General features: G+C 38.4%; 1 protein-coding gene across 1 annotated transcript in view; it reads right to left on the bottom strand.

Moving 5' to 3' along the window:
• SPDYA (speedy/RINGO cell cycle regulator family member A) overlaps positions 1 to 22,606 on the bottom strand; it is a 41,686-nt gene extending 19,080 nt beyond the window's left edge. The window contains exons 1-4 of the mRNA XM_032301374.1: positions 21,861 to 22,606; positions 19,028 to 19,086; positions 15,963 to 16,048; positions 8,023 to 8,194 (exon numbers count right to left, since the gene is read on the bottom strand). Of these exons, the coding sequence (XP_032157265.1) occupies positions 8,023 to 8,194; positions 15,963 to 16,048; positions 19,028 to 19,086; positions 21,861 to 22,095 (552 nt within the window). The 5' untranslated portion in view covers positions 22,096 to 22,606. The remainder of the gene's footprint in view (positions 1 to 8,022; positions 8,195 to 15,962; positions 16,049 to 19,027; positions 19,087 to 21,860) is intronic.
• Between the last annotated feature and the right edge of the window lie 450 nt (positions 22,607 to 23,056).

Genomic DNA, 23,056 nt, shown 5'->3' with positions numbered 1-23,056 from the left:
TGTATGAAAGGGGCTTTTAGTCTAACCCTCTCATTAGATAGACATCCTCCCTAATGTGTGAACCAGTCTAGAAATCAAGCCATCACCAATGTAAATAAATCCCACCTCAAAGGAGCTGATGATAAGAACATCAGGTAGGAAGATAAAATCAGAATAAACAGAGAAATAGTCCACTTTTTTTTGGAGAAGCCCTACATATATTTTCCAATTTAATCACACCCCATCTCTTTCAAAAAAAGAATGAGGCAGCTGACAAAAAAAGGGTGGAAAAAATGTCACTGAACTGGGACCCAAAAGGGAAATTTCAACTAAAAGGGGAAAGCAGACATACCAGTATTAAAATGTAACAGAGTCGATGTGGTTAAGGATAGTACGTGGCTCTTAGCTTCTTTGCAGCCAAGATTAAAAAAGAAAAGAGACAAATTACAAAACTCATTATTTGAAAAGACAGCACATGTTCTTTCTTATGTTAGTACCATATAATGCAAAGAGTACTTAGTTTAAGTATGTTGGGTCTGCTACTTATTAACTTCATGGCCATGGACAAATCAGTCTTACTAAGCCACAGTTTTTGCATCTGTGAAATGAAGAGAATACTGAGGCTATTTTTTGATTCCCAAGACAAGATATAAACGTATTTTTCTAAACTAATCAATAAGAGAGGCTAGATGTCACAGAAAAAAGAACACTAGGAAGTCATTAGATGTTCTGGCTCTGCCATTTCTATGATTTTGAGTAAATCCCAACCTCCTTGGTCCTCGGTTTCATCAACTGTAAAATGAGAATTCCACCACCCTCACAGCTATTTGTGTGATAATTTCTAGGAAAATATTAATAATTTATATAGCACTATGCAAATGTAAAGTATTATTAGTGTAAGCTAGTTTGTAGCTACTATCCTAACTTATTTTAGGATATGGGACTAAAGAAATATTTTGTTTGGCAGTATGCCAGGCTTTCAGTAACAAATTTAAATGCTTAAATTTTCAGAAGTCTGTCTTACTACTTCAGGAACGGGAATGGGGTGATATAATACTTCTTTACAATACACTCCCAGGGCACTGAACTTGGTGTGTTATTTATAAATAGTTGTCCAGTGAACACTTAACAGTATGAAATCTACTAGGCAAATACCTTTTCTGTATGCCAACATGATTCAAATGTAGGTGGTTGGAACAGCCAAAAGAACAGCATCTCTATCTGCCACTGGAGTAAGGGGCAGTGCAAAGTGAGCTCAGTGAAGAATTATTTTATAGTTTATTGTTTCCCTATTTCATGGATAAGAAGGTATGAAAAAGAATTGGAAGCTCCATTCATTGACTACCTACTACGTGCCAGGTACTGTACTGTTCGAGGCACTGGAGATAGAATAAGAACAAAATAAGGCTGGGGGCAGTGGCTCATGCCTGTAATCCCAGTACTATCCCAGTACTTTGGGAGGGTGAGGCAGGCAGATCACTTGAAATCAGGAGTTTGAGACCAGCCCGACCACCATGGTGAAAACTCTGTCTCTACAAAATAGCCAGGCGTGGTGGCACATGACTGTAATCCCAGCTATAATCCCAGATAATCAGGAGGGTGAGGCAGGCGAATCACTTGAACCTGGGAGGTGGACGTGGCAGTAAGCTGAGATGGCGCCACTGCACTCCAGCCTAAGTGACAGAATGAAACTCCATCTCAAAAAAAAAAAAAAAAAAAAGGGTCAGGCACTGTGGCTCATCACGTCTATAATTCCAGAACTTTGCGAGGCCAAGGTGAGAGGACTGTTTGAGCCCAGGAGTTCAAGGTTGCAGTGAGCTATGATTACACATTGCAGCCTGGGTAACAGAATGAGACCCTGTTTCAGGGAAAAAAAAAAAAAAAAAAAGCAAAACAAAGACCCTGCTCTCTTGGAATCTGTATTTTAGTGGGAGGAAATTTATTAGCCAGATAAATAAATAAAAAGGAGTCTGTTATATGATGGTTGAGTGCTTTGAGGAAAATTGGAAGTGAGAAAGGGAATACAGAGTAATAGTGGGAGGAGCCACTTTAAATTTTAACAGCTTTGAAATTTAATTAAAATACCTTACAATTCATCCAACTGAAATGTACAATTCAATGATATTCAGTATATTCAGAGTTGAGCAACCATTACCACGGTTAATTTTGAAACATTTTCATCACTGTATAAATAAAGCAATTACACTCCACTTTCTCCCTTCCCTCAACCCATAATTACTACTAATCTATTTCTGTCTCTGAATTTGTCTATTCTGGACATTTCATATACATAGAATCATACAATATGTCATCCTTTGTGACAAACTTTATGTAACATAATGTTGTCAAGTTTATCTGTGTTGTAGCTTGTACCAGGTACTTCATTCCTTTTAATTGTCAAGTAATATTTCATTGTAGGGATATACCTTATTTTGTTTATCCATTCTATCAGTTGATGGACATTTAGATTGTTTCTACTTTGTCTATTATGAATAATGCTATGAACATTCATGTTAAAGTTTTTGTGTGGACATAGTTTTGTTTTTTTCTTTTGTCATATATCTAGGAGTAGACTTGCTAGGTGATAGAGTAACTATATTTAGCCTTATGAGGAACTCTAGACTGTTATGCAAAGAAACTTCACCATTTTACATTTCCATGAGATGTGTATGACGGTTCCACATCCTCTCCAATACTTTTATTTTGTTTATAGCCATCATAGTGGGTGTGAAGTAATATCTCATCAAGCTTTTGATTTGTAATCCCTGAAACGGTTAATGATGTTGAACATCTTTGTGTGTGTGTGTGTGTGTGTGTGTGTGTGTGTGTGTGTGTGTGTGTGTGTGTTAGCAATTAGTATACCTTCTTTGGACAAATGTCTATTCAGATTCTTTGCCCATTTATTGATTGCCTTTTTATTATTAAGTGGTAAAGCTCTTTATATTTCTAGATACAAGACTTATCAAATAGATGACTTGCAAAAATTTTTTCTTCATTTTGTGGGTCATCTCTTCACTTGGTATCCTTTGAAGGACAAAAGGTTTTAATTTTGATGATGTCCACTTTATATTTTCTTTTGTTACTTGTTACTTTTGGTATCATATCTAAGAAACCTAATTCAAGGTCACAAAGACTTACTCCTATGTTTTCTTCTAAGAGTTTTTTTTTTTTTTTTTTTTTGAGACAGTCTTGTCTGTCACCAGGCGCCAGGCTGGAGTGCAGTGGCGGGATCTCGGCTCACTGCAACCTCCGCCTCCTGGGTTCAAGCAATTGAACCTGCCTCAGCCTCCCGAGTAACTGGGACTACAGGCACGTATCACCATACCCAGCTAATTTTTGTATTTTTGGTAGATACAGGGTTTCACCATGTTGGCCAGGATGGTCTTGATCTCTTGACCTTGCGATCTGCCTGCCTTGGCCTCCTAAAGTGCTGGGATTACAGGCATGAGCTACTGTGCCTGGCCTCTTCTAAGAGTTTTATGGTTTTAAGTTTTACATTTAGGTCTTTGATCCATTTTGAGTTAATTTTTATATATATGGTATAAACTAGAGGTTCAGCTTCATTCTTTTGCATGTAGATAATCCAATTTTCCCAGCACCATTTGCTGAAAAGACTACCCTTTTCCCATTGAATTTTCTTGGTACCCTTGTCAAAATTCTATTGAACATAACTGAGGGTTTATTTCTGGACATTTCTATTCCATGGAGAAAGATACTACTCTATATCAGGTGACAAGGAAAGGTCTCTCTGAGGTGACATTTAAGCAGAATGCTGAATGTAATTAGGAAGTGAAGCATACTGATATCTGGGGAACAACATTCCAGGTTATAGGAATAGTAAGTGCAAAGACCATGAGATAGGAGTGTAACTGGTATCTTTGAGGTAAGGAGGCCAGTGTAGCTTGAGTGGAAGAGCAAAAATATGAGATGAGATCAAAGAAATGAGGGAGGAGGGCTGGTAGGCCATGTAGGACCATGACTAGGACTTTGTCTTTTACCCTATGTAAGGCTGGAAGCCACTGGAGGCTTTTGAGTAGAGAAGCCATGATTTGACTTGCCTAAAAAAAAAAAATTACTCTGGGTGCTGTATGAAAAATAGATTATAGCTGCATATGGTGGCTCACACCTGCAATCCCAGCACTTTGGGAGGCCAAGTTGGAAGGATTGCTTGAGCACAGGAGTTCAAGACCAGCCTGGGCAACATAGTGAGACCCCATCTCTACAAAATTAAATTAGCCAGGCATGGTGACACATGCCTGTAGTCTCAGTTACTTGGGAGGCTAAGCTAATGACAGGAGGATCGCTTGAGCCTAGCAGGTTGAGGCTGCAGTGTGCCATGAGCACACCACTGCACTCCAGCCTGGGTAACAAAGTAAGACCCTGTCTTTTTTTTTTTTTTTTTTTTTTTTGAGTCTTGCTCTGTTGCTCAGGCTGGAGTGCACTCAACTCACTGCAACCTCTGCCTCCTGAGTTCAAGCAATTCTCCTGTCTCAGCCTCCTGAGTAGCTGGGATTACAGGTACACACCACCACATCTAGCTAATTTTTATATTTTTAGTAGAGATGGGGTTTCACCATGTTGGTTAGGCTAGACTCGAACTCCTGACCTCATGATCCACCTACTTCGGCCTCCCAAAGTGCTGGGATTACTGGCATGAGCCATTGTGCCTAGCCAGACCCTGCATTAAAAAAAAAAAAAAAAAAGGTGGGAGGTAGGAGAGACTGGAAATTTATGCCAATAATCGAGGCAAGAAGTGACAAAAGTACAGTAATCTAGTGGTGAAGGTGGTAAGAAATGGTAGAATGCTGGATAATTTTTCAAGGTACGAATATAATAAAAAGAAGTCAATGGAAATAGTATCGTTTTTGGCCTGAGCAACTAAAAGGATAGAGTTGCTATTTATGAATATGTGGAAGACAGCAGAAGGAACAGATGTGGAGGTCTATGTCAAGGAGTCAGGAGTTTAATTTTAGGCATGTTAAGTTTGAGATATCAATTAGACAAAAAATATCAGGCCATTTAGTATGCAGATCTGGAATTGGGAGAAAGTATCAGTTGTTAGTGTTAAAGCCTTGAGAGTGAATGAAGTCACCTAATAAGCTAATACCAATCGAAAGGAGAAGAGATACTAAGTCTGAGCCTAAGGGCACTCTAATGAAGTTGGTGAGGTGAAAAGGAACTGGCAAAAGTGACTTTAAAAAACCCTGGTATCCTCAAACCCAAGTGGAGACAGCGTTTCAGGAAGAAATGAGGGATAATGTCAAATCCTGCTAAGTTGAGTAGATTGAGGACTAATAATTAACCTTTGGATTTGGCCATATAGAGATATTTGGTGCCCTAACGAGTTTCTACAGAATGATGGGAAAAAGACTTTATATAACAGGTTCAAAGCAGAGAGAGAATACAAGCAATTCTTCCAAGAGTTTAGTTACGAGGGAAGCAAAGAAGAGAAATGTAGTGGTAGCTGGGGGATAAAGTTTTTGTTGTTTTTATTGATGGACATCTTAGTGTAATTCTGTATTCTGATGGCAGTGACCCAATAAAATTTAAAAAGTGAAATGCTGGAAAGGGGACAATTACTGGAATGTGATGTCCTTGAGAAGGTAAGAAAAGATGAGATCTAGTGCACAAATAGACTTGGACAGGAACAAAGATCATTCTTTCACAGTAACACAAGGAAGGCAGAATATATGGGTACGCATGTAGGTAGGATAAACAATAAAATGTGAGCATACTGACAGTCTGTTCTACTGCTTCTGTTTTCTCAGTAAAAGAGAATAATGCATGATTGTTGTAATTTAAGTGTGAAGACAGAGATGGGAGATATTAGAAATGTACTAGATGTTTCACTTCATTACATTTGCAGTTTATTGTTTAGACAATAGAGAGGCAAATAAATAATCACAAATTTTGTTCAGTGATATAGAAGGAAACAAAGTATTGTGATAAGGATAAAGGAACTAAATTCATTTAAATAAGGTGACCTTTTTGAAGAGGAAATAAGTTCCATTAATCTTTTTAAAAATGTTGATATAAATTTGGGTGGTGCCGGGCGCCGTGGCTCAAGCCTGTAATCCCAGCACTTTGGGAGGCTGAGGCGGGTGGATCACGAGGTCAAGAGATCGAGACCATCCTGGTCACATGGTGAAACCCCGTCTCTACTAAAAAAAATACAAAAAATTAGCTGGGCATGGTGGCATGTGCCTGTAATCCCAGCTACTCAGGAGGCTGAGGCAGGAGAATTGCCTGAGCCCAGGAGGCGGAGGTTGCGGTGAGCCGAGATCGTGCCATTGCACTCCAGCCTGGGTAACAAGAGCGAAACTCCGTCTCAAAAAAAAAAAAAAAAAAATTTGGGTGGTGGCGGTGTGAAAAAAATGTTGATAAATTTTAAAATTATGAAAAAGCATTAGGAATAATATAACAAACATCTATATTCCTACTGCCCAGAATTAATAGATGTAATATTTCTATTTTTGCTTCAAGCCTTTTTTTATTTTTATTTTTTTTGGGACAGGGTCTTCCTCCATTGCTGAGGCTGGAGTGCAGTGGCATGATCACAGCTCACTGCAGCCTGAACTTCCTGGACTCAGGTGATTCTCCCACTACAGCCTCCCAAGTAGCTGGAACTACAGATGTGCACCACCACCCCTACCTAATTTTTTTGTATTTTTTGTAGAGACAGGGTTTCACCATGTTACCCAGGCTGGTCTTGAGCTCCTGGACTCAAGCGATCCAGACACCTTAGCCTCCAAAAGTGCTGGGATTACCTGTGTGAGCTACTATGCCCAGCTGCCCTTTTTAAATTAAAAGAAATAATATAGTTTCTAGTAGATATTTACTAAGTACTCATTAAATCAATATATAAATGAATAAGTTAATTCTATCAAAACTTAAGATTTGCAAAGTGCATCAAGTAGCCCACATTTATCAAACTTTTCTGAACTAATACTAGAGCTTACAGTGGCCACTGCTTTCCATTTAATTTTCTACTCTAGAATTTTTCTGTAGTTTGAAATACTGACCTTATTGAAAACCAGAACATTTGATAAAATAACTGTTAAATTTTTAGTGTCCTGCTGATTTGTCCTAATAAGATTTCTTTTTTTTTTTTTTTTTTGAGACAAGGGTTTCGCCATGTTGGCCAGGCTGGTCTCCAGCTCCTGACCTCATGGTTCACCTGCCTTGGCCTCCCAAAGTGCTGGGATGGCAGGCGTGAGCCGCTGCTCCTGGACTTGTCCTAATAAGATTTGGCATCAAGAAAACAATATATTCTATGTGAAAAGAGTTATGATTTTAAAGAATATTTAAATTGTATACCATTTAATATATGTGTTTCAATTTTGGGAACCTGAAATTTCACTAACTTTATTGAACAGAAATTATCATTCAACTCCAGTGTTATTGTAATCCTAAATAAGATATTTTGGTCTGTTCATATCACCCTTTTTTGATATATTTATGATATAGACATAAGAAGTACATTAAAAGTACTTACTATAGAAATAGGCTGCTCTGAAAAAAGAAATGACAATTTTTTGTTTGTTTTTGAGATGAAGTCTCATTCTGTCACCCAGTCTAGAGTGCAGTGGCACCATCTCAGCTCACTGCAACCTCTGCCTCCTGGGTTCAAGTGATTCTCCTGCCTCAGCCTCCCAGGTAGCTGGGATTACATGCACCTGCCACCATGCTTGGCTAATTTTTGTATTTTTAGTAGAGATGAGGTTTTACCATGTTGGCCAGGCTGATTTTGAACTCCTGCCTGACCTTAGGAGATCCACCTGCCTCAGCTTCTCAAAGTGCTGGAATTACAGGCGTTAGCCACTGAGCCCAGCCAGCAGTTTTTAATTATGGTGATAATAAGACAGCAACATTGTAATACACAAGTTGTATTCATGGTAATGATCAATGGTCTACTCTACATATACAAAAACAAAACAAAACAAAAAACAGAATACCAAAACATTAGAAGCACATCAAAAAAAATTGATAATTAGATAAACAGAAAACAAAGATTACATATATAAAGCATTTTAAAATTCTTACCTCCTCACAGCATCGTCTGCTTACAATAGCCCTATAGTCAATTCTATCCCAGAGCTGGTCCCTTAACTTTAAGAAATTAGGGAACAATCTTCTCCAGTTTTTCCCTAAAGCCCATGGAAAAATTTCATACTTGGTTTCTTCTTCATCTTCTTCAACTGTATTGGCCAGATACCTAACAAAGAAGATCACAACCCAAAAAAGAAACGGGTAAAAGACAGAAATAGGTCATTTATACTAACGAAAAGACATAAGAGTGACTGAAAAACACATGAAAGGTGTTCAACCTCACTTAAGGCAATGCAGTTCAAAAATAGAGACATAGTTAATTTTATCTTGTTGGATTCTAGGTATTTCTTATTCCTATAAATCTTGAGCTTTGTTCTTGGATGCAGTTAAAGTTACTTTGAAATAATCTGATCCTTTCAGATGTTGCTTTTATGATTTTTTAGGTGGATCTGGAGCAATGTTCAGTCTGGGGCTAGTTATTCCTCACTACTGAGGCAAGATCTTTTCAATGCTCCATGAATTATAAATCTTTTCAGCCTGGCTGGTGGGAACAGGCACTATTTGCAGCCCTATGTGAATGCTAGGCATCTTTCCTCCTAATCTTTTCTTAACATCTTTCCCCAGATTCAGGTAATTTTCTTACACACATATGAAACTCGGTATTCTGCTAAATACTTGAGGGGGACCAGCCATGCACAGAAGCAGGAAAACATGACTCATCATAAGGAGAATAAGAAATCAAAATCGGTCGGGCACAGTGGCTCTTGCCTGTAATCCCAGCACTTTGGGAGGCGAGGCGGGTGAATCACGAGGCCAGGAGTTCAAGATCAGCCTGGCCAAGATAGTAAAACCCCATCTCTACTAAAAACACACACAAAAAATAGCCAGGTATGGTACCACACACCTGTAGTCCCAGCTACTCAGGAGGCTGAGGTGGGAGAATCGCTTGAACCCGAGAGGTGGAGGTTGCATTGAGCCAAGACCTGTGCCATTGCACTCCAGCCTGCGCAACAGAGCAAGACTCTGTCTCAAAAAAAAAAAAAAAAAAAAAAAGAAAAGAAAAAAGAAATCAAAATCAACCCAAAACTGATACCCATGGTTGACATAAAAGATAAGGACACAGGCCGGGCGCGGTGGCTCAAGCCTGTAATCCCAGCACTTTGGGAGGCCGAGGCGGGTGGATCACGAGGTCAAGAGATCGAGACCATCCTGGTCAACATGGTGAAACCCCGTCTCTACTAAAACTACAAAAAATTAGCTGGGCATGGTGGCGCGTGTCTGTAATCCCAGCTACTCAGGAGGCTGAGGCAGGAGAATTGCCTGAACCCAGGAGGCGGAGGTTGCGGTGAGCCGAGATCGCGCCATTGCACTCCAGCCTGGGTAACAAGAGCGAAATTCTGTCTCAAAAAAAAAAAAAAACCAAAAAAAAGATAAGGACACTTAAACTGTTATAACTATTCTGTCTGTTCAAAAACTTAAGTACATATTGAAAATATACTTCTAGAGATGAAAACTACAATGTGTACAATGAAAAATACACTGATTAGGATTAATGGCAGATTAAATACCACAAAGAAAACATCTGTGAATTGAATACATAACAGAAACTATTAAAGATGAAATACACAGAATAAAGAGAAACAAAAATCATCAACAGAGCATCAGTGCCAGTGCAGGCTCACACCTATAATCTCAGAACTCTGGGAGGCCAAGGTGGGTGGATTGCTTGAGGTCAGGAGTTCAAGACCTGCCTGGCCAACAAGGTGAAACCCCATGTCTACTAAAAATACAAAAATTAGCTGGGCATGATGGGCCGTGCCTTTAATCCCAGCTACTTGGGAGGCTGAGGCAGGAGAATCGCTTGAACTTGGAGGCAGAGGTTACAGTGAACCACTGAGATTGTGCCACTGCACTGCAGCGTGGGTGACAGCAGAAGACTCTGTCTCAAAAAAAAAAAAAAAAAAAAAAAAAAAAAGAAAGAAAAGAAAAGAAAAAGAAATTAAATTAATAAACAGCATCAGTTTGATGTGGGACTTCAATAAATAGGTGGAACTGGAGACTCTGACAGCCAGTATCAATAACAATGCAGGACTCTTTTGATGCCCTGTAATCTGAAAAGGTCAGACAGAAAATCAGGTGGACAGAAGACATTTGAAGGAATAACAGCTGAAAGTTTTTGAAATTTAATAAAAACTATAAACCTACAAAGAAGTTTAATGAACTTCAGAGCACATGAAACATGAAGAAAATTAAACCAATAAACAGCATAATCAAATTGCTCAAAACCAGTGATAAAGAGCAGATCTTAAAAGTAGTAAGAGAAAAAATAAGGATGGGTTAGAGTTCTCATTGGAAATAATACAAATCCCACAGATGACTTCCAAGAAAAACGGTCAACTTACAATAAAAATATTACAAAACACGTAAGGGAACAAGATACCAAGAGCATAAACAGATACTGGAAAAGACACAAAAATATAAGAATATTTATCTCCGGCCGGGTGCAGTGGCTCACGCCTGTAATCCCAGCACTTTGGGAGGCCGAGGCGGGTGGATCACGAGGTCAAGAGATCGAGACCATCCTGGTCAACACGGTGAAACCCCGTCTCTACTAAAAATACAAAAAATTATCTGGGCATGGTGGCGCGTGCCTGTAGTCCCGGCTACTCGGGAGGCTGAGGCAGGAGAATTGCCTGAACCCAGGAGGCGGAGGTTGCGGTGAGCCAAGGTCACGCCATTGCACTCCAGCCTGGGTAACAAGAGCAAAACTCCGTCTCAAAAAAAAAAAAAAAAAAAAAAAGAATATTTATCTCCAGTACATATAAAAAAATTAAAAGTACCTTGATAATATGATAAATGGATAACTATATTTGAAAAATAAGAAAACAACTTTTATAAACAGAAAATTTTATAATGAAATTAACTAGCATATTGGACATAAGATGAAGATAAAATCAGTGAACTGAAAGATAAATCTAAATAAATGATCCAAAATGCAGCCCAAAGGAACATGGATAGAAAATAGCAAAGATGGGGATGGGTGCAGTGGTAGCTCATGCCTGTAATCCCAGCACTTTAGGAGGTCAAGGCAGGTGGATTGGTTGAGTTTAGGAGTTTGAGACCCTGCCTGGGCAACATGGAGAAATTCTGTCTCTACAAAAAAATACAAAATTAGCTGGGTGTGGTGGTGCATGCCTGTGTCCCCAGCTATTTGAGAGGTTGAGGTGGGAGAATTGCTTGATCCCTAGAGGTGGAGATTGCGGTGAGTTGAGATCACACCACTGCACTACAGCCTAGAGTGAGACTCTGAGGAAGGAAGGAAAGAAGGAAAGGAAGGAAAGGAAGGAAGGAAGGAAGGAAAGAAGGGGAAGGGGAAGGGGAAGGGGAAGGGGAGGAGGGAGGGTGGGAAAAAGAAAAAAGCACTCCAGCCTAGAGTGAAACTCAAAGAAAGAAAGAGAGAGAGAGAGAGAAAGAATGAAAGAAAGAAAGAGAAACAAGAAAGAAGTGAGGGAGGGAGGGAGAGAGAGAAGAGAAAGAGAAAGAGAGAAAGAAGAAAGAGAGAGAAAGAAAGGGAAGAAAGAAGTAGGTGAGGGAGGAAGGGAGGGAGGGAGATAAGAGAGAGAGAAGGAAAAAGAAAGAAAAAGAAAAAAGATCAAAGGTAAGTGATGTGGAAGACTGAGTGAGGCATAACAAGTTTAACTGGTTTCAAAAGGAGATAGCAGAGGAAGGGGAATATTTGAAGACAGTGGATAGAATTTTCTGAGTTGTCTGTTGAAAGGCATCAATCTTCAGGTCAGGCATGGTGGCTCATGCCTGTAATCCCAGCACTTTGGGAGGCTGAGGTGGGTGGATCACCTGAGGTCGGGAGTTCAAGGCCAGCCTGGCCAATATGGTGAAACCCCATCTCTACTAAAAATACAAAAATTAGCTGGGCATGGTGGCTAATTTTTGTATTTTTAATACCTGTAATCCCAGCTACTCATGAGAATTGAACCAGAGGCGGAGGCTGCAGTAAGCCGAGATGGCACCACTGCACTCCAGCCTGGGTAACAGAGCAAGACTGTCCCAAAAAACAAAAACAAAAACAAAAACAAAAGGGCTCAGGCTGGGCCCTGGGGCAGTTGGCAGCAACACCCCCTGGCATCAGCTGAGTCCCGGGGGGGAAAAAAAGAGAGAGAGAGAGAAAGAGAGAGAAAAAAAGTAAAAAAACAAAAACAAAAAAAATCCATCCTTAATCTTCAAATCCAGAAAGCTTACCAAATCCCAAGCAGGTTATTAAAAAGAAACCAGTGCCAAACACCAAAGAAAAAGAGGTCTTAAAAGCAGCCAGAAGGCCAAGTGTATGGCTCATGCCTGTAATTCCAGCACTTTGGGAAGCCGAGGTGGGCGGATGGCTTGAAATCAGGAGTTTCAGACCAGCCTGAGCAACATGGGAAAACTTCATCTCTACAAGAAAAAAAAAAATTAGCCAGCTGTGGTAGTGTGAGCCTGTCGTCCCCGCTACTGTATTGAGGAGGCTAAGGCAGGAAGATCACTTGAACCCTAGAGGCAGAGGTTGTGGTGAGCCAAGATCATGCCATTGCACTCCAATTTGGGTGACAGAGTGAGACCCTGTCTTAAAAAAAAAAGAAAAAAAAATTAAGAACCTCCCATATGTTGGTAATCGGAGGATGAAATAACGAGTTTTATGTTCCTTGCCCATAAGGAGCCTACAATTAAGTAGAGAAGGCAAGAAGTATGAAACAAATAATTCTGAAAGGGAAGATGGAAGAAGAATAATAGAAGTTCAGAGTCTAAAGGAGGATGGGCACGGTGGCTCACGCCTGTCACACCAGCACTTTGGGAGGCCAAGGAGGGTGGATCATGAGGTCAGGAGATCAAAGCCATCCTGGCTAACACGGTGAAACCGCATTTCTAATAAAAATTAAAAAAAAAAAATTAGCTGGGCGTGGTGGCATGCGCCTGTAATTTCAGCTACTTGGAAGGCTTAGGCAGGAGAATCACCTGAATGTGCAGTTGAGTTCAACTACACGGACGTTGTAGTGAGCGGAGATTGCACCACTGCACCACTCCAGCCTGGGTGACAGAGCAAGACTGTTTAAAAAAAAAAAAAAAAAAAAAAAGAATATACAGAAAGGAAACATTGTAAGAAACTAAGTAGAAAGGAAAAGAACTTGAGCTTCAGAACTATGGCTGAAATATTTAATGAGGAGAACTATTGAGTCCATACAAAAAGTATGATTAGGCTTAAAATGGAAATTATAAGCTTTAATATGGAGCTTATATAATACAACATGCAATAAAATCTGACAGATAATGGTATTGCATAAACTGACTCGTGCTCTACTGATAATAACTTCACAAAACAAAACATTCATTTTCAGGCATCTAGTAAGATTTAAACTAAAGCTTCTTTTGGTTTATTTTTAATTCTCAGGTAAAAAAAAACTACAAAATAAATATTGCATCAACATACAGATACAATACTGAGATATATAAATGCAATTTAACTTAGTGGTCGATGGCTGAATTTGGTCATTGATAAACCACTCCTGAGTTTGTGCCTCTGCTTTGCTGCTTACTAACTTGTTTGCTCTTAGAAAGTACTTAGTCTTCGGCCGGGCACGGTGGCTCACCCCTGTAATCCCAGCACTTTGGGAGGCCTAGTTGGGTAGATCACAAGGTCAGGAGTTTGAGATCAGCCTGGCCAACATGGTGAAACCCCGTCTGTACTGAAAATACAAAAATTAGCCAGGCATGGTGGTGGGCACCTGTAATCCCAGTTACTTGGGAAGCTGAGACAGGAAAATCACTTGAACCCAGGAGGCAGAAGTTGCAGTGAGCTGAGACCAAGCCATGCCACTCCAGCCTGACTGACAGAGCAAGACTCCATCTCGAAACAAAACAAAACAAAACAAAACAAAACAAAACAAAACAAAGTACTTAATCTTCCTAAGTCTCAGTTTCCTCATCTGTAAAACAGGGATAATACAAAATTTCATAGGGAAGATTAAATGAGTTAATATTATATTAAAATTTTTTGTGGTGCCTTGCACATAATACTCAGTACTAGCTAATACTATTCTATTTTTCCAATTTGGCAATTGTACCCAATTTTGAGTTCATTTTTCCTTATGTACTTGAAAATGTATCTCCTGAATACGTGTAGAAATCAGTTTCTTCTAGTCCTATTTTTTTTTCTTTCTTTTTCTTCTGACAGTGTTTTTGCTCTGCTGTCCGGGTTTGAATACAGTAGTGATCAAAGCTCATTGCAGCCTTGAACTCCTGAGCTCAAGTGATCCTCTTCATCTCAGCCTCCCAAGTAGCTAGCACTACAGGCACATGCCACCATGCCTGGCTATTTTATTTTTGTAGAGACTTGCTATGTTTTCCAGGCTGGTCTTGGACTTCTGGCCTGAAGCAATCCTCCTGCCCCAGCCTCCCAAAATCCTGGGATTACAGTCATGAGACACTGTACCCAGGTTAGTCCTATTTCTTTAATAAGTCTTTGATTCTGAATTAAATACACCTTGAGTAAAAACTTATTCTTCAGTGCTGACAGCTGTTGTGGTATTCAACTTAAATATGTTTTATATGTGTTCTCTGGTTAAACACTTAAAATTATATTCATGTGGCTGGGTGTGGTGGCTTACGCCTGTAATCCTAGCACTTTGGGAGGCTGAGGTGAGTGGATCACTTGAGGTCAGGAGTCTGAGATCAGTCTGGCCAACATGGTGAAACCCAATCTCTACTCAAAATTCAAAAAATTAGTTTGGTGTGGTACCAGGCTCCTATAATCCCAGCTACTTGGGAGGCTGAGGCAGGAGAATCACTTGAACCCAGCAGGTGGAGGTTGCAGTGAGCCAAGATTGCACCACTGCACTCCAGCCTGAGTGACAGAGTGAGACTCCATCTCAAAAATATGTGTATATATATATATATATATATTCACACATTCCCAACTGCAGCATTATATCCAAATATATATATGTATGTGTGTGTTTACATATACATACACACACACACTTTTTTCTGAAATGGAGTCTCACTCTACCTCCCAGGCTGGAGAGCAGTGGTGTGATTTTAGCTCACTCACTGCAAACTTCACCTCCTGGGTTCAAACAATTCTCCTGCCTCAGCCTCCTGAGTAGCTGGGATTATAGGTGCCCACCACCATGCCCGGCTAATTTTTATATTTCTAGTAGAGAGGAGCTTTCACCATATTGGCCAGGCTGGTATCAAACTCTCGACCTGCCTTGGACTCCCAAAATCCTGGGATTACAGGTGTGAGCCACCACACCTGGCCAGAAATATATTCTTAAATTATACCAATTCTAAAAGAATTCTGATCTATAGATTGAAAAACCATTTCACAGATTACAATGATAATATAAACTAATATAAAGTCAATGGAAGAATGGAAAACAAACCGTATTCCTTTGTCACAGCTCAGTGTGTTTAGTAAAGAAGCCAGTGAATACTAAAGGTATCAAATATGGATAATGGCTATGTTGTAGATATAGATCCACAAAGACTATGTTTAGAGCATTTTCCACAAGTTGTTCAATGTAAAAGGGGAACGATGATAGTGATTTTTACTATATATTAATTGAAAATTTCAGAGAATATTCTGGTTTTAAAAAATATCTAAGTCACAAAGAGGAGAATTTGGGATAATTTATACAGAAGCATTCTGGAAAATGTAAAACATCCAGTACAGACTGAAGTGGAATACTGAACAAGAAATATTAGCCATATAGCATGATAAGGTAAATGAAAAAAGCATAAAAATATCCTAATAAAGTAAAGAATGTATAGCATTTATACAGGACTATTCAAAGATATACATAAGGTTTTAAACGGCCTCTGTTTTAAATAAGGTGTCATATATATAATAGATAACACAAAAATCACTTAGTATAAAATATACTTACAGAGCAATAAAGAAATTTATCCTGGTATGCTCACTTATAGTAAATTTAGCCCTCTTGAAATAAACAAAGGTCATAGCCAAAAGATACTATAAGGAAAAAAGTTAAAAATTAATATTTTGCTTTCATAAATAAAACTGCTTTAAAATAGTTAACTTAAAATTTTCTGATGAATATGCTAAAACAATAAAGTGTTACTTATTACATAATTGTGTACTTACATTTTGGCTTCCTGTAATCCACCATGTGAACAGCGAAAAGTAGTTGTTGACTATTTTTTATATCATTATTAACTAGAATGGACTCCTAAGCTTTATTATAGCCAATAGTTTTTTGAGCTAAAAATCCCACTTTTATCTAATTTAAATTTCAAACCTATAGAGAAATTGAACAGCAAAATGAATAGCCATGCATCCTAACTTAGATCCACCAAATTTGCCATGTTTAATACCTCTATCTGTGTATATGTCTGTGTATATATAATTTTTTCTAAGCCCTTTTAGTTGCAGACATCCATACTCATTTTTTAAAATAACTTTTAAAAATGACTTCCAAATGACTTCAGAAATTAGAATCACAAGGCTCTATTTTCATGGGCAGACTGTGTTTTAAATGTATTATTAAGAGAGATACATCTCTAGCCTGATATTAGAATATATGCCAGGTTCTGTCCAAATTAAAAACAAGTTATAATAATGTATCAGATTATCTCTCATAAGACATTTATTCATCCTATTGTAACAGGATTTGCCACAAAGGTGATACCAAGTTTTCACAGTAACTTCAGTAAAGGATTCTGGGAGTAGTGTTAAGATACCCCTGGTTAGTTACTTTTCAAACACTGCCCCCTTCTGTGCAGCAACTTTAACGCACCTTAAAACCACAAAGTTTAAAACCATGACTCCACATAAATTGGATATTTGATATTACAGCATTATTGTTTTAAACCACAAAGTTTAAAATCATGACTCCACATGAATTGGATATTTGATATTACAGCATTACTGTTGATTTTTTTAAAGTGTCATGACATGGTAATTATTTTAAAATATCCCTTAACTTTTAGTGATACATTATGAAATGTTTATGGATAAAATGTCAGAAAGTCTGGGATCATCCTCAAAATAATCCAGTTTTTGGTGAAAAGCATTAGAAAAAACAAGAATGGTCACAGTTGATGATCTGTTGTAGCTACATGAGAGGCACATGGAGGCTCTTTGCTCTATTCTATTTACTTTAAATTGTGTATGTTTTAAATTTCCCAAAATGAAATTTAGAAAACTTTATAAACCTTCTTCTAGTGTATCCCTGTCATCTTAAGCTTAAGTAAAAATGTTCACCCCAGTACTAACTTTGTGAGTATAATCATAAGCTAACCTTCCATTCATTCCCTTTACTGTTGGCTAGCAGTGATGTAAAGTCACGCTTAATTTTCAAATGTGACTGCCTGGTATAAAAAGGCATTTACAAAGCTGAAAATTCTTAGACTAGATAGCATGAGGAAGTTTTCTCTAAAAGAAAAAAATTGAAAAATATAAAGCTGGAATTTTATTTCATTATTTATTTATTTATTTTTGAGACAGAGTCTTGCTCTGTCACCTTGGCTGGAGTCCAGTGGCACAGTCTTGGCTCACTGCAACCTCTGCCTCCTGCAATCAAGCAATTCTCTTGTATCAGCTTCCCGAGTAGCTGGGACTATGGGTGCAGGCCAACATAGTCCAGTTAATTTTTGTATTTTTTAGTAGACAAGGGGTTTCTCCATGTTGGTCAGGCTGGTACTGAACTCCTGACCTCAGGTGATCCACCCGCTTCAGTCTCCCAAAGCACTGGGATCACAGGTGTGTGACACAAAGCTGAAATTTTAACCATTCAACAAAATCTAAAGAACATAGAAACATTGCTGCTCCCAGTGTGTAAGTTAGACATTCTTTTATAAAACACTGATTCCTAAAGAACATGTTAAACTAATTTTACCTTACAAAATTACTTAGATTTCTTTTCTGAGTTACTTACAAAATATTAAAATGCAGACTGCCTTAGTAAAGTAAATCTCAAGAATATTTTTTCTCCACAGCCTGATAAAAGGTAATAACTGATCAAAATGCATTGTCTGTAGTGATTTTTTGTTTGTGGTTTTTTGGTTTTTATTTGTTTCTGAGACAGGGTCTTGCTCTGTCGCCCAGGTTGGAGTGCAGTGGTGGTATCACAGCTCACTACAGCCTTCACCTACCCGGCTCAAGCAATCATCCTGCCTCAGCCTCCTGAGTAGTTGGGATTACAGGTGTGAGTTACCATGCCCAGCTATTTTTTTTTTTTTTTTGTATGGAGCCCAAGTCTTCCTATGTTGCCAAGCCTAGGAACTCCTGGGCTTAAGTGATCCTCTTGCCATGGCCTTCCAAAGTGTTGAAAATTCAGGTGTAAGCCGACACACTTGTTTTGTTTTCCAATCGGATATAGATTTAAGGTCATTTAAATGTAATCAATAATATTCTATAATTCCTCAAGTATAGGCTAAATCTATGCTATGTGCTAATTCCAGAAATTAATGTGTAAGGATTCTGCTTTGAAGGAACAGTGCAGGCTAGCTCTTTTTAAAATTTTAACTTAATTAATTAATTTAGAGACAAAGTCTTGCATTCCAGTTGTCCAGGCTGGAATGCAGTGGCACAATCGATCATAGCTCACTGTATCCTCTAACTCCTGGGTTCAAGCGATCCTCCTACCTCAGCGGGGTGGCTGGGACTACAGGTGCATGCCACCACGCCTGGTTAATTTTTAATTTTTTTGTAGAGATAGGGGTCTCACTATGTTGCCCAGGCTGGTCTCCAACTCCTGGCTTCAAGTGATCTGCTCAGCCTCCCAAAGTGTTGGGATTACAGGTGTGAGCTGCTGTGCCTGGCTGCTAGCTCTTTCCTTAACCATAACTAGTAAGATAGAAAATTCCTAAAAGGTCTCATTAAAGCTCTAATGGTTACAAACCACAGGAAAAAAACAAACAAAAAAAAGAAGCTCTAATGGTTCAGTTACATTATAATGCTGGTTAATGGTTATACTGTTACAAAATTTACCTTGTCTGCAATTTTACAGCAGCAGTCCATCCACAAGAAATCTTGAATTAAATCGTCATCTACAACAAAAGACAGCTATAACTTGTCTTTTAAAAACAGAATGTTTCCTTTTGAAGAATTAATTTATATGTCAAGAGATTATACACAGTACTTAGAAATAAAACAAAAATGAATGAATTAGGTATAACTGAAAACTAAGGTGTAGTTTTCAGTTCTTGGGTGTATTTACCATTGCAAGGATTGCACAAAAAACTACTGCCTTATCCTTCATCATCCCATCTGATTTGCCTTAATATATGGCTCGGACTGGAAGGGGAATGGTAGAAGTGTTTGGTTTACTTAATATCCAATAGTATTTTTAGCTTTGCATTCTTCTCTCCTATTTATCTCTATTCCACTTTCTGTTACTCAAATACATATGAAAATGTCTATATAAAAATGATTCATAATTCATTAGTTATTTATAATTAACATTTTGAAAAAACTATTAGGATAAAATAACCAACAAACACATTGTTTAAAGTAATAACATCTAGAAAGTAGGTAAAATATTTATTTCAATTTTAAAGGGTTAAACTATATAATCTCAAAATATATTAATAGTTGTCAGAATGTAATCTGAAAAATCTGCTTTTTTTCCATTCCCCCCCATCTTTTTTTTTTTTTAGACACAGGGTCTCATTATGTTGCCCAGGCTGGCCTTGAACTCCTGGGCTCAAGTGATCCTCTGGCTTCAGACTCCTGAGTAACTGGAACTACAGGAACATGCTGCCATGCCAGGCTCCTCTCCCTCATTTTAAGAAAAAAGGCACAACTTCTATTCATTTTTGTATAATAAACTATCATCAGTGTTGTCAAATACATGGGAAGCTCCAAGAATAACTACTGATTTCCCGAGAATAATAATTTCTGCCTTGATTTTTTTTTTTCCTTTTTTAAAGAGGGTCTCACTTTGTCAACCAGGCTGGAGTGCAGTGACATGATGTTGACTCACCTGTAGCCTCAAACTCCTGGGTTCAAGAGATCCTTCCACCTCAGCCCCCCAAATAGCTGGGATTACAGGTGCACGCCACCATGCCCAGATAACCTTTTTTGTATTGTAAAGAAGGGGTTTCGCCACTTTGCCCCAGGCTGATCTCGAACTCTTAAACTCAAGCAATCCACCTGCCTCTGCCTCCCAAAGAGCTACAGGTATCAGCCACCACACCTGGCATTTTATTTTCTTTTTTGAGAAAGAATCTTGCTCTGTTGCCCAGGCTGGGACGCAGTGGCATGATCTCAGCTCAACTGTAGCCTCCACCTCCTGGGTTCAGGTGATTATCTTGCCTCCCTCCCAGGTAGCTGGAATTATAGGCATATGCCACCATGGCCGATGGGGTTTCACCATGTTGGCCAGGATAGTCTCGAACTCTTGGCCTCAAGTGATCCGCCCCCCGTTGGCCTCCCAAAGTGCTGGTATTACAGGCATGAGCCACCTCGCCTGGCCTAGTAAATCTGTTTATATTTCTTATCTAAAATGGTACAGCCAGGTATTTTCCCTTGTATCTCATGATGAGTTTTGGGTACTAAAAAAGTTTGCAGGTAGTAATTTGGTTCTGCTCTTAATGAAAATAACTTTTATTAACATTCTAAATCCTGATGGTGAAGCATCTTTTTATCTTTTTCTACTTATATTCCTTATATTTTTCCTTTTACATCTTTTATTTTGTCCAATCTCATTTTTTCATTTCGCTTTTCTTTAAATCATAACTAGCTTGTTTTAATGCACCTGACCTTCCTCTAGAAACAAGGAAGCTTGTTATCTAGATCTACCAGACTGTAGCATCTACTTGACTTGATTCATGACTCCAACCACTTTTCAGAACTCATCTATCCTACCCCTTTTTCTAATCTGTTTACCTTATTACCCTACCTCAAAAAAAAAATTCCTCTTTCTTTGTTAGGAGTACAGTACTATAAAGAAGTTTCTTTTTGCCAATGTTACAAAATATATCAGTAAAGTAGCACTGTCTCATAACTGAAACAAATTCAAACTTAATTTCATTATGTGGACATGATAAAGCAAAAATTTTTTTTTTGAGATGGAGTTTCGCTCTTGTTACCCACGCTGGAGTGCAGTGGCATGCTCTCAGCTCACTGCAACCTCCGCCTCCTGGGTTCAAGCAATTCTCCTGCCTCAGCCTCCCGAGTAGCTGGGACTACAGGTGCACGCCACCATGCCCAGTTAATTTTTGTATTTTTAGTAGATACGGGGTTTCACCATGTTGACCAGGATGGTCTCGATCTCTTGACCTCGTGATCCACCCGCCTCGGCCTCCCAAAGTGCTGGAGTTATAGGCGTGAGCCACTGCGCCCGGCCTGATAAAGCATAATTTTTAACAATGTTCCCAAACTGTTATCCTGAAACTTCTCTAGTGTGACCAAGCTCCCTAGTTTTCTTGGGTTTAGCAGAGAAAGTCCTGAGAAACCCCTTAGGCTCAGTCAAACTGGGTCAGTTAGCTCACCTGTCTTTATGTAGTTTTTTACTTTAGGTCAAACAAACCTCATACTATGGGCTATGAAGTTGAATTGTTCAGAATTTACATTTGGCATATGGATTTAAGTAGTCTAGAAGCTAGATGAATATGAATTTTTAATCCATAAGGAAGCAAAACAAACAAAAACCCAATATTAAAAATAAAAAAGACTAAAACAAAAACAAATTTGGTTGGAGACGGGAAATTTAATACAAAAATAATGATATCCTCTTTGATCAGTACGAAAACAATTAGATGTTTACATTCTAGGTTTTTAGTTCTTTATAACTACTGCTATTAAAATATTTTAAACCTACCAAATAATTTAAAGAAAGCAGTCATTTCCTGACGCTGTATAACCAGACAAGGTCCTTTGGGGCGTTTAGATTTGTTGTTATTATGTGTATTTTTATCAGATGCTTGCCAATTATCTTTAAAAATAGGACGCTTCAGAGTAGCGGCCTTTTTAGGTGGATGTGATCTATTTGACCCTGATTTTACATAAACAGTGACGGTAGGTGGTGTCTCACAACACATCTGATTGTGCCTCATTTTGGTTTTCCAATATTCCTGTAAAAATAAAACATACAATTATTCATCACATGCATACATTTTATATAAAACAATTGGATGATACTACCATATGAAGTCATATAAAATGTTACTAAACTTGCCATTAAAATATTATTTGTGACAGTGACCCCCATAAAATTGCTTTTGAAATCCAGTGCTAGGAAAAGCTATGCTTCCTTTGAGTAACAAATATACATCCTCTTCCTAAATAATAAGATACTGTATGCCATTTTGCTTTGGCTACAGAACTCAACACCAAATTGAAAGTTAATTATAGAAATGATGCTGACTTTATAATTTATTTGTGGTCTTTTTTCCTGCTAACATTTCTATTCTGTTTGAATTGACATAATTTTATCATAAGGTTGTTATATGCTACCTCAAATTTTTTATAAACAAGGAAAACTGGGCTGGGCATGGTGGCTCACGCCTGTAATCCCAGCACTTTGAGAGGCCAAGGTGGGCGGATCACGAGGTCAAGAGATCGAGACCATCCTGGCCAACATGGTGAAACCCCATCTCTATTAAAAAAAAAAAAAAATATATATATATATATATATGTAAAACAACAACAACAACAAAAAAACAAGGAAAACTATTTCCAGAACTTATTATCAAGTATTATATTACAAAGCACCCCCCGACACACAAAAATCCCATATCTCCTTATTGGTAAACTCCTTGATATATTATAAAATGCACCTATTCAATAAGCATTTTTTGGTATTTATTGAAAAGTTGAAATCAATTCTAGCAAAAAATATAGAAGTGCTTTGAAGGCTTTTCATAAATTGGTCGAATTTTTATTTTACTTATTGACTTGTTTTCTTCTTTTCCTTTTTTTCGTGTGTGTGTGTGTGTGTGTGTGTGTGTGTGTGTGTGTGTGTGTGTGTGTGTGTGTGTCAGGATCCTCCTCTGTCACCCAGACTGGAGTATGCTC

This window comes from Sapajus apella, unplaced genomic scaffold (assembly GCF_009761245.1).
Source record: "Sapajus apella isolate SASKATOON/1434 unplaced genomic scaffold, GSC_monkey_1.0 scaffold44, whole genome shotgun sequence".
Taxonomy (NCBI): Eukaryota; Metazoa; Chordata; class Mammalia; order Primates; family Cebidae; genus Sapajus; species Sapajus apella.
The sequence above is the reverse complement of the archived record's forward strand: the minus strand, read 5'-3'. Positions and strand labels throughout refer to the sequence as shown.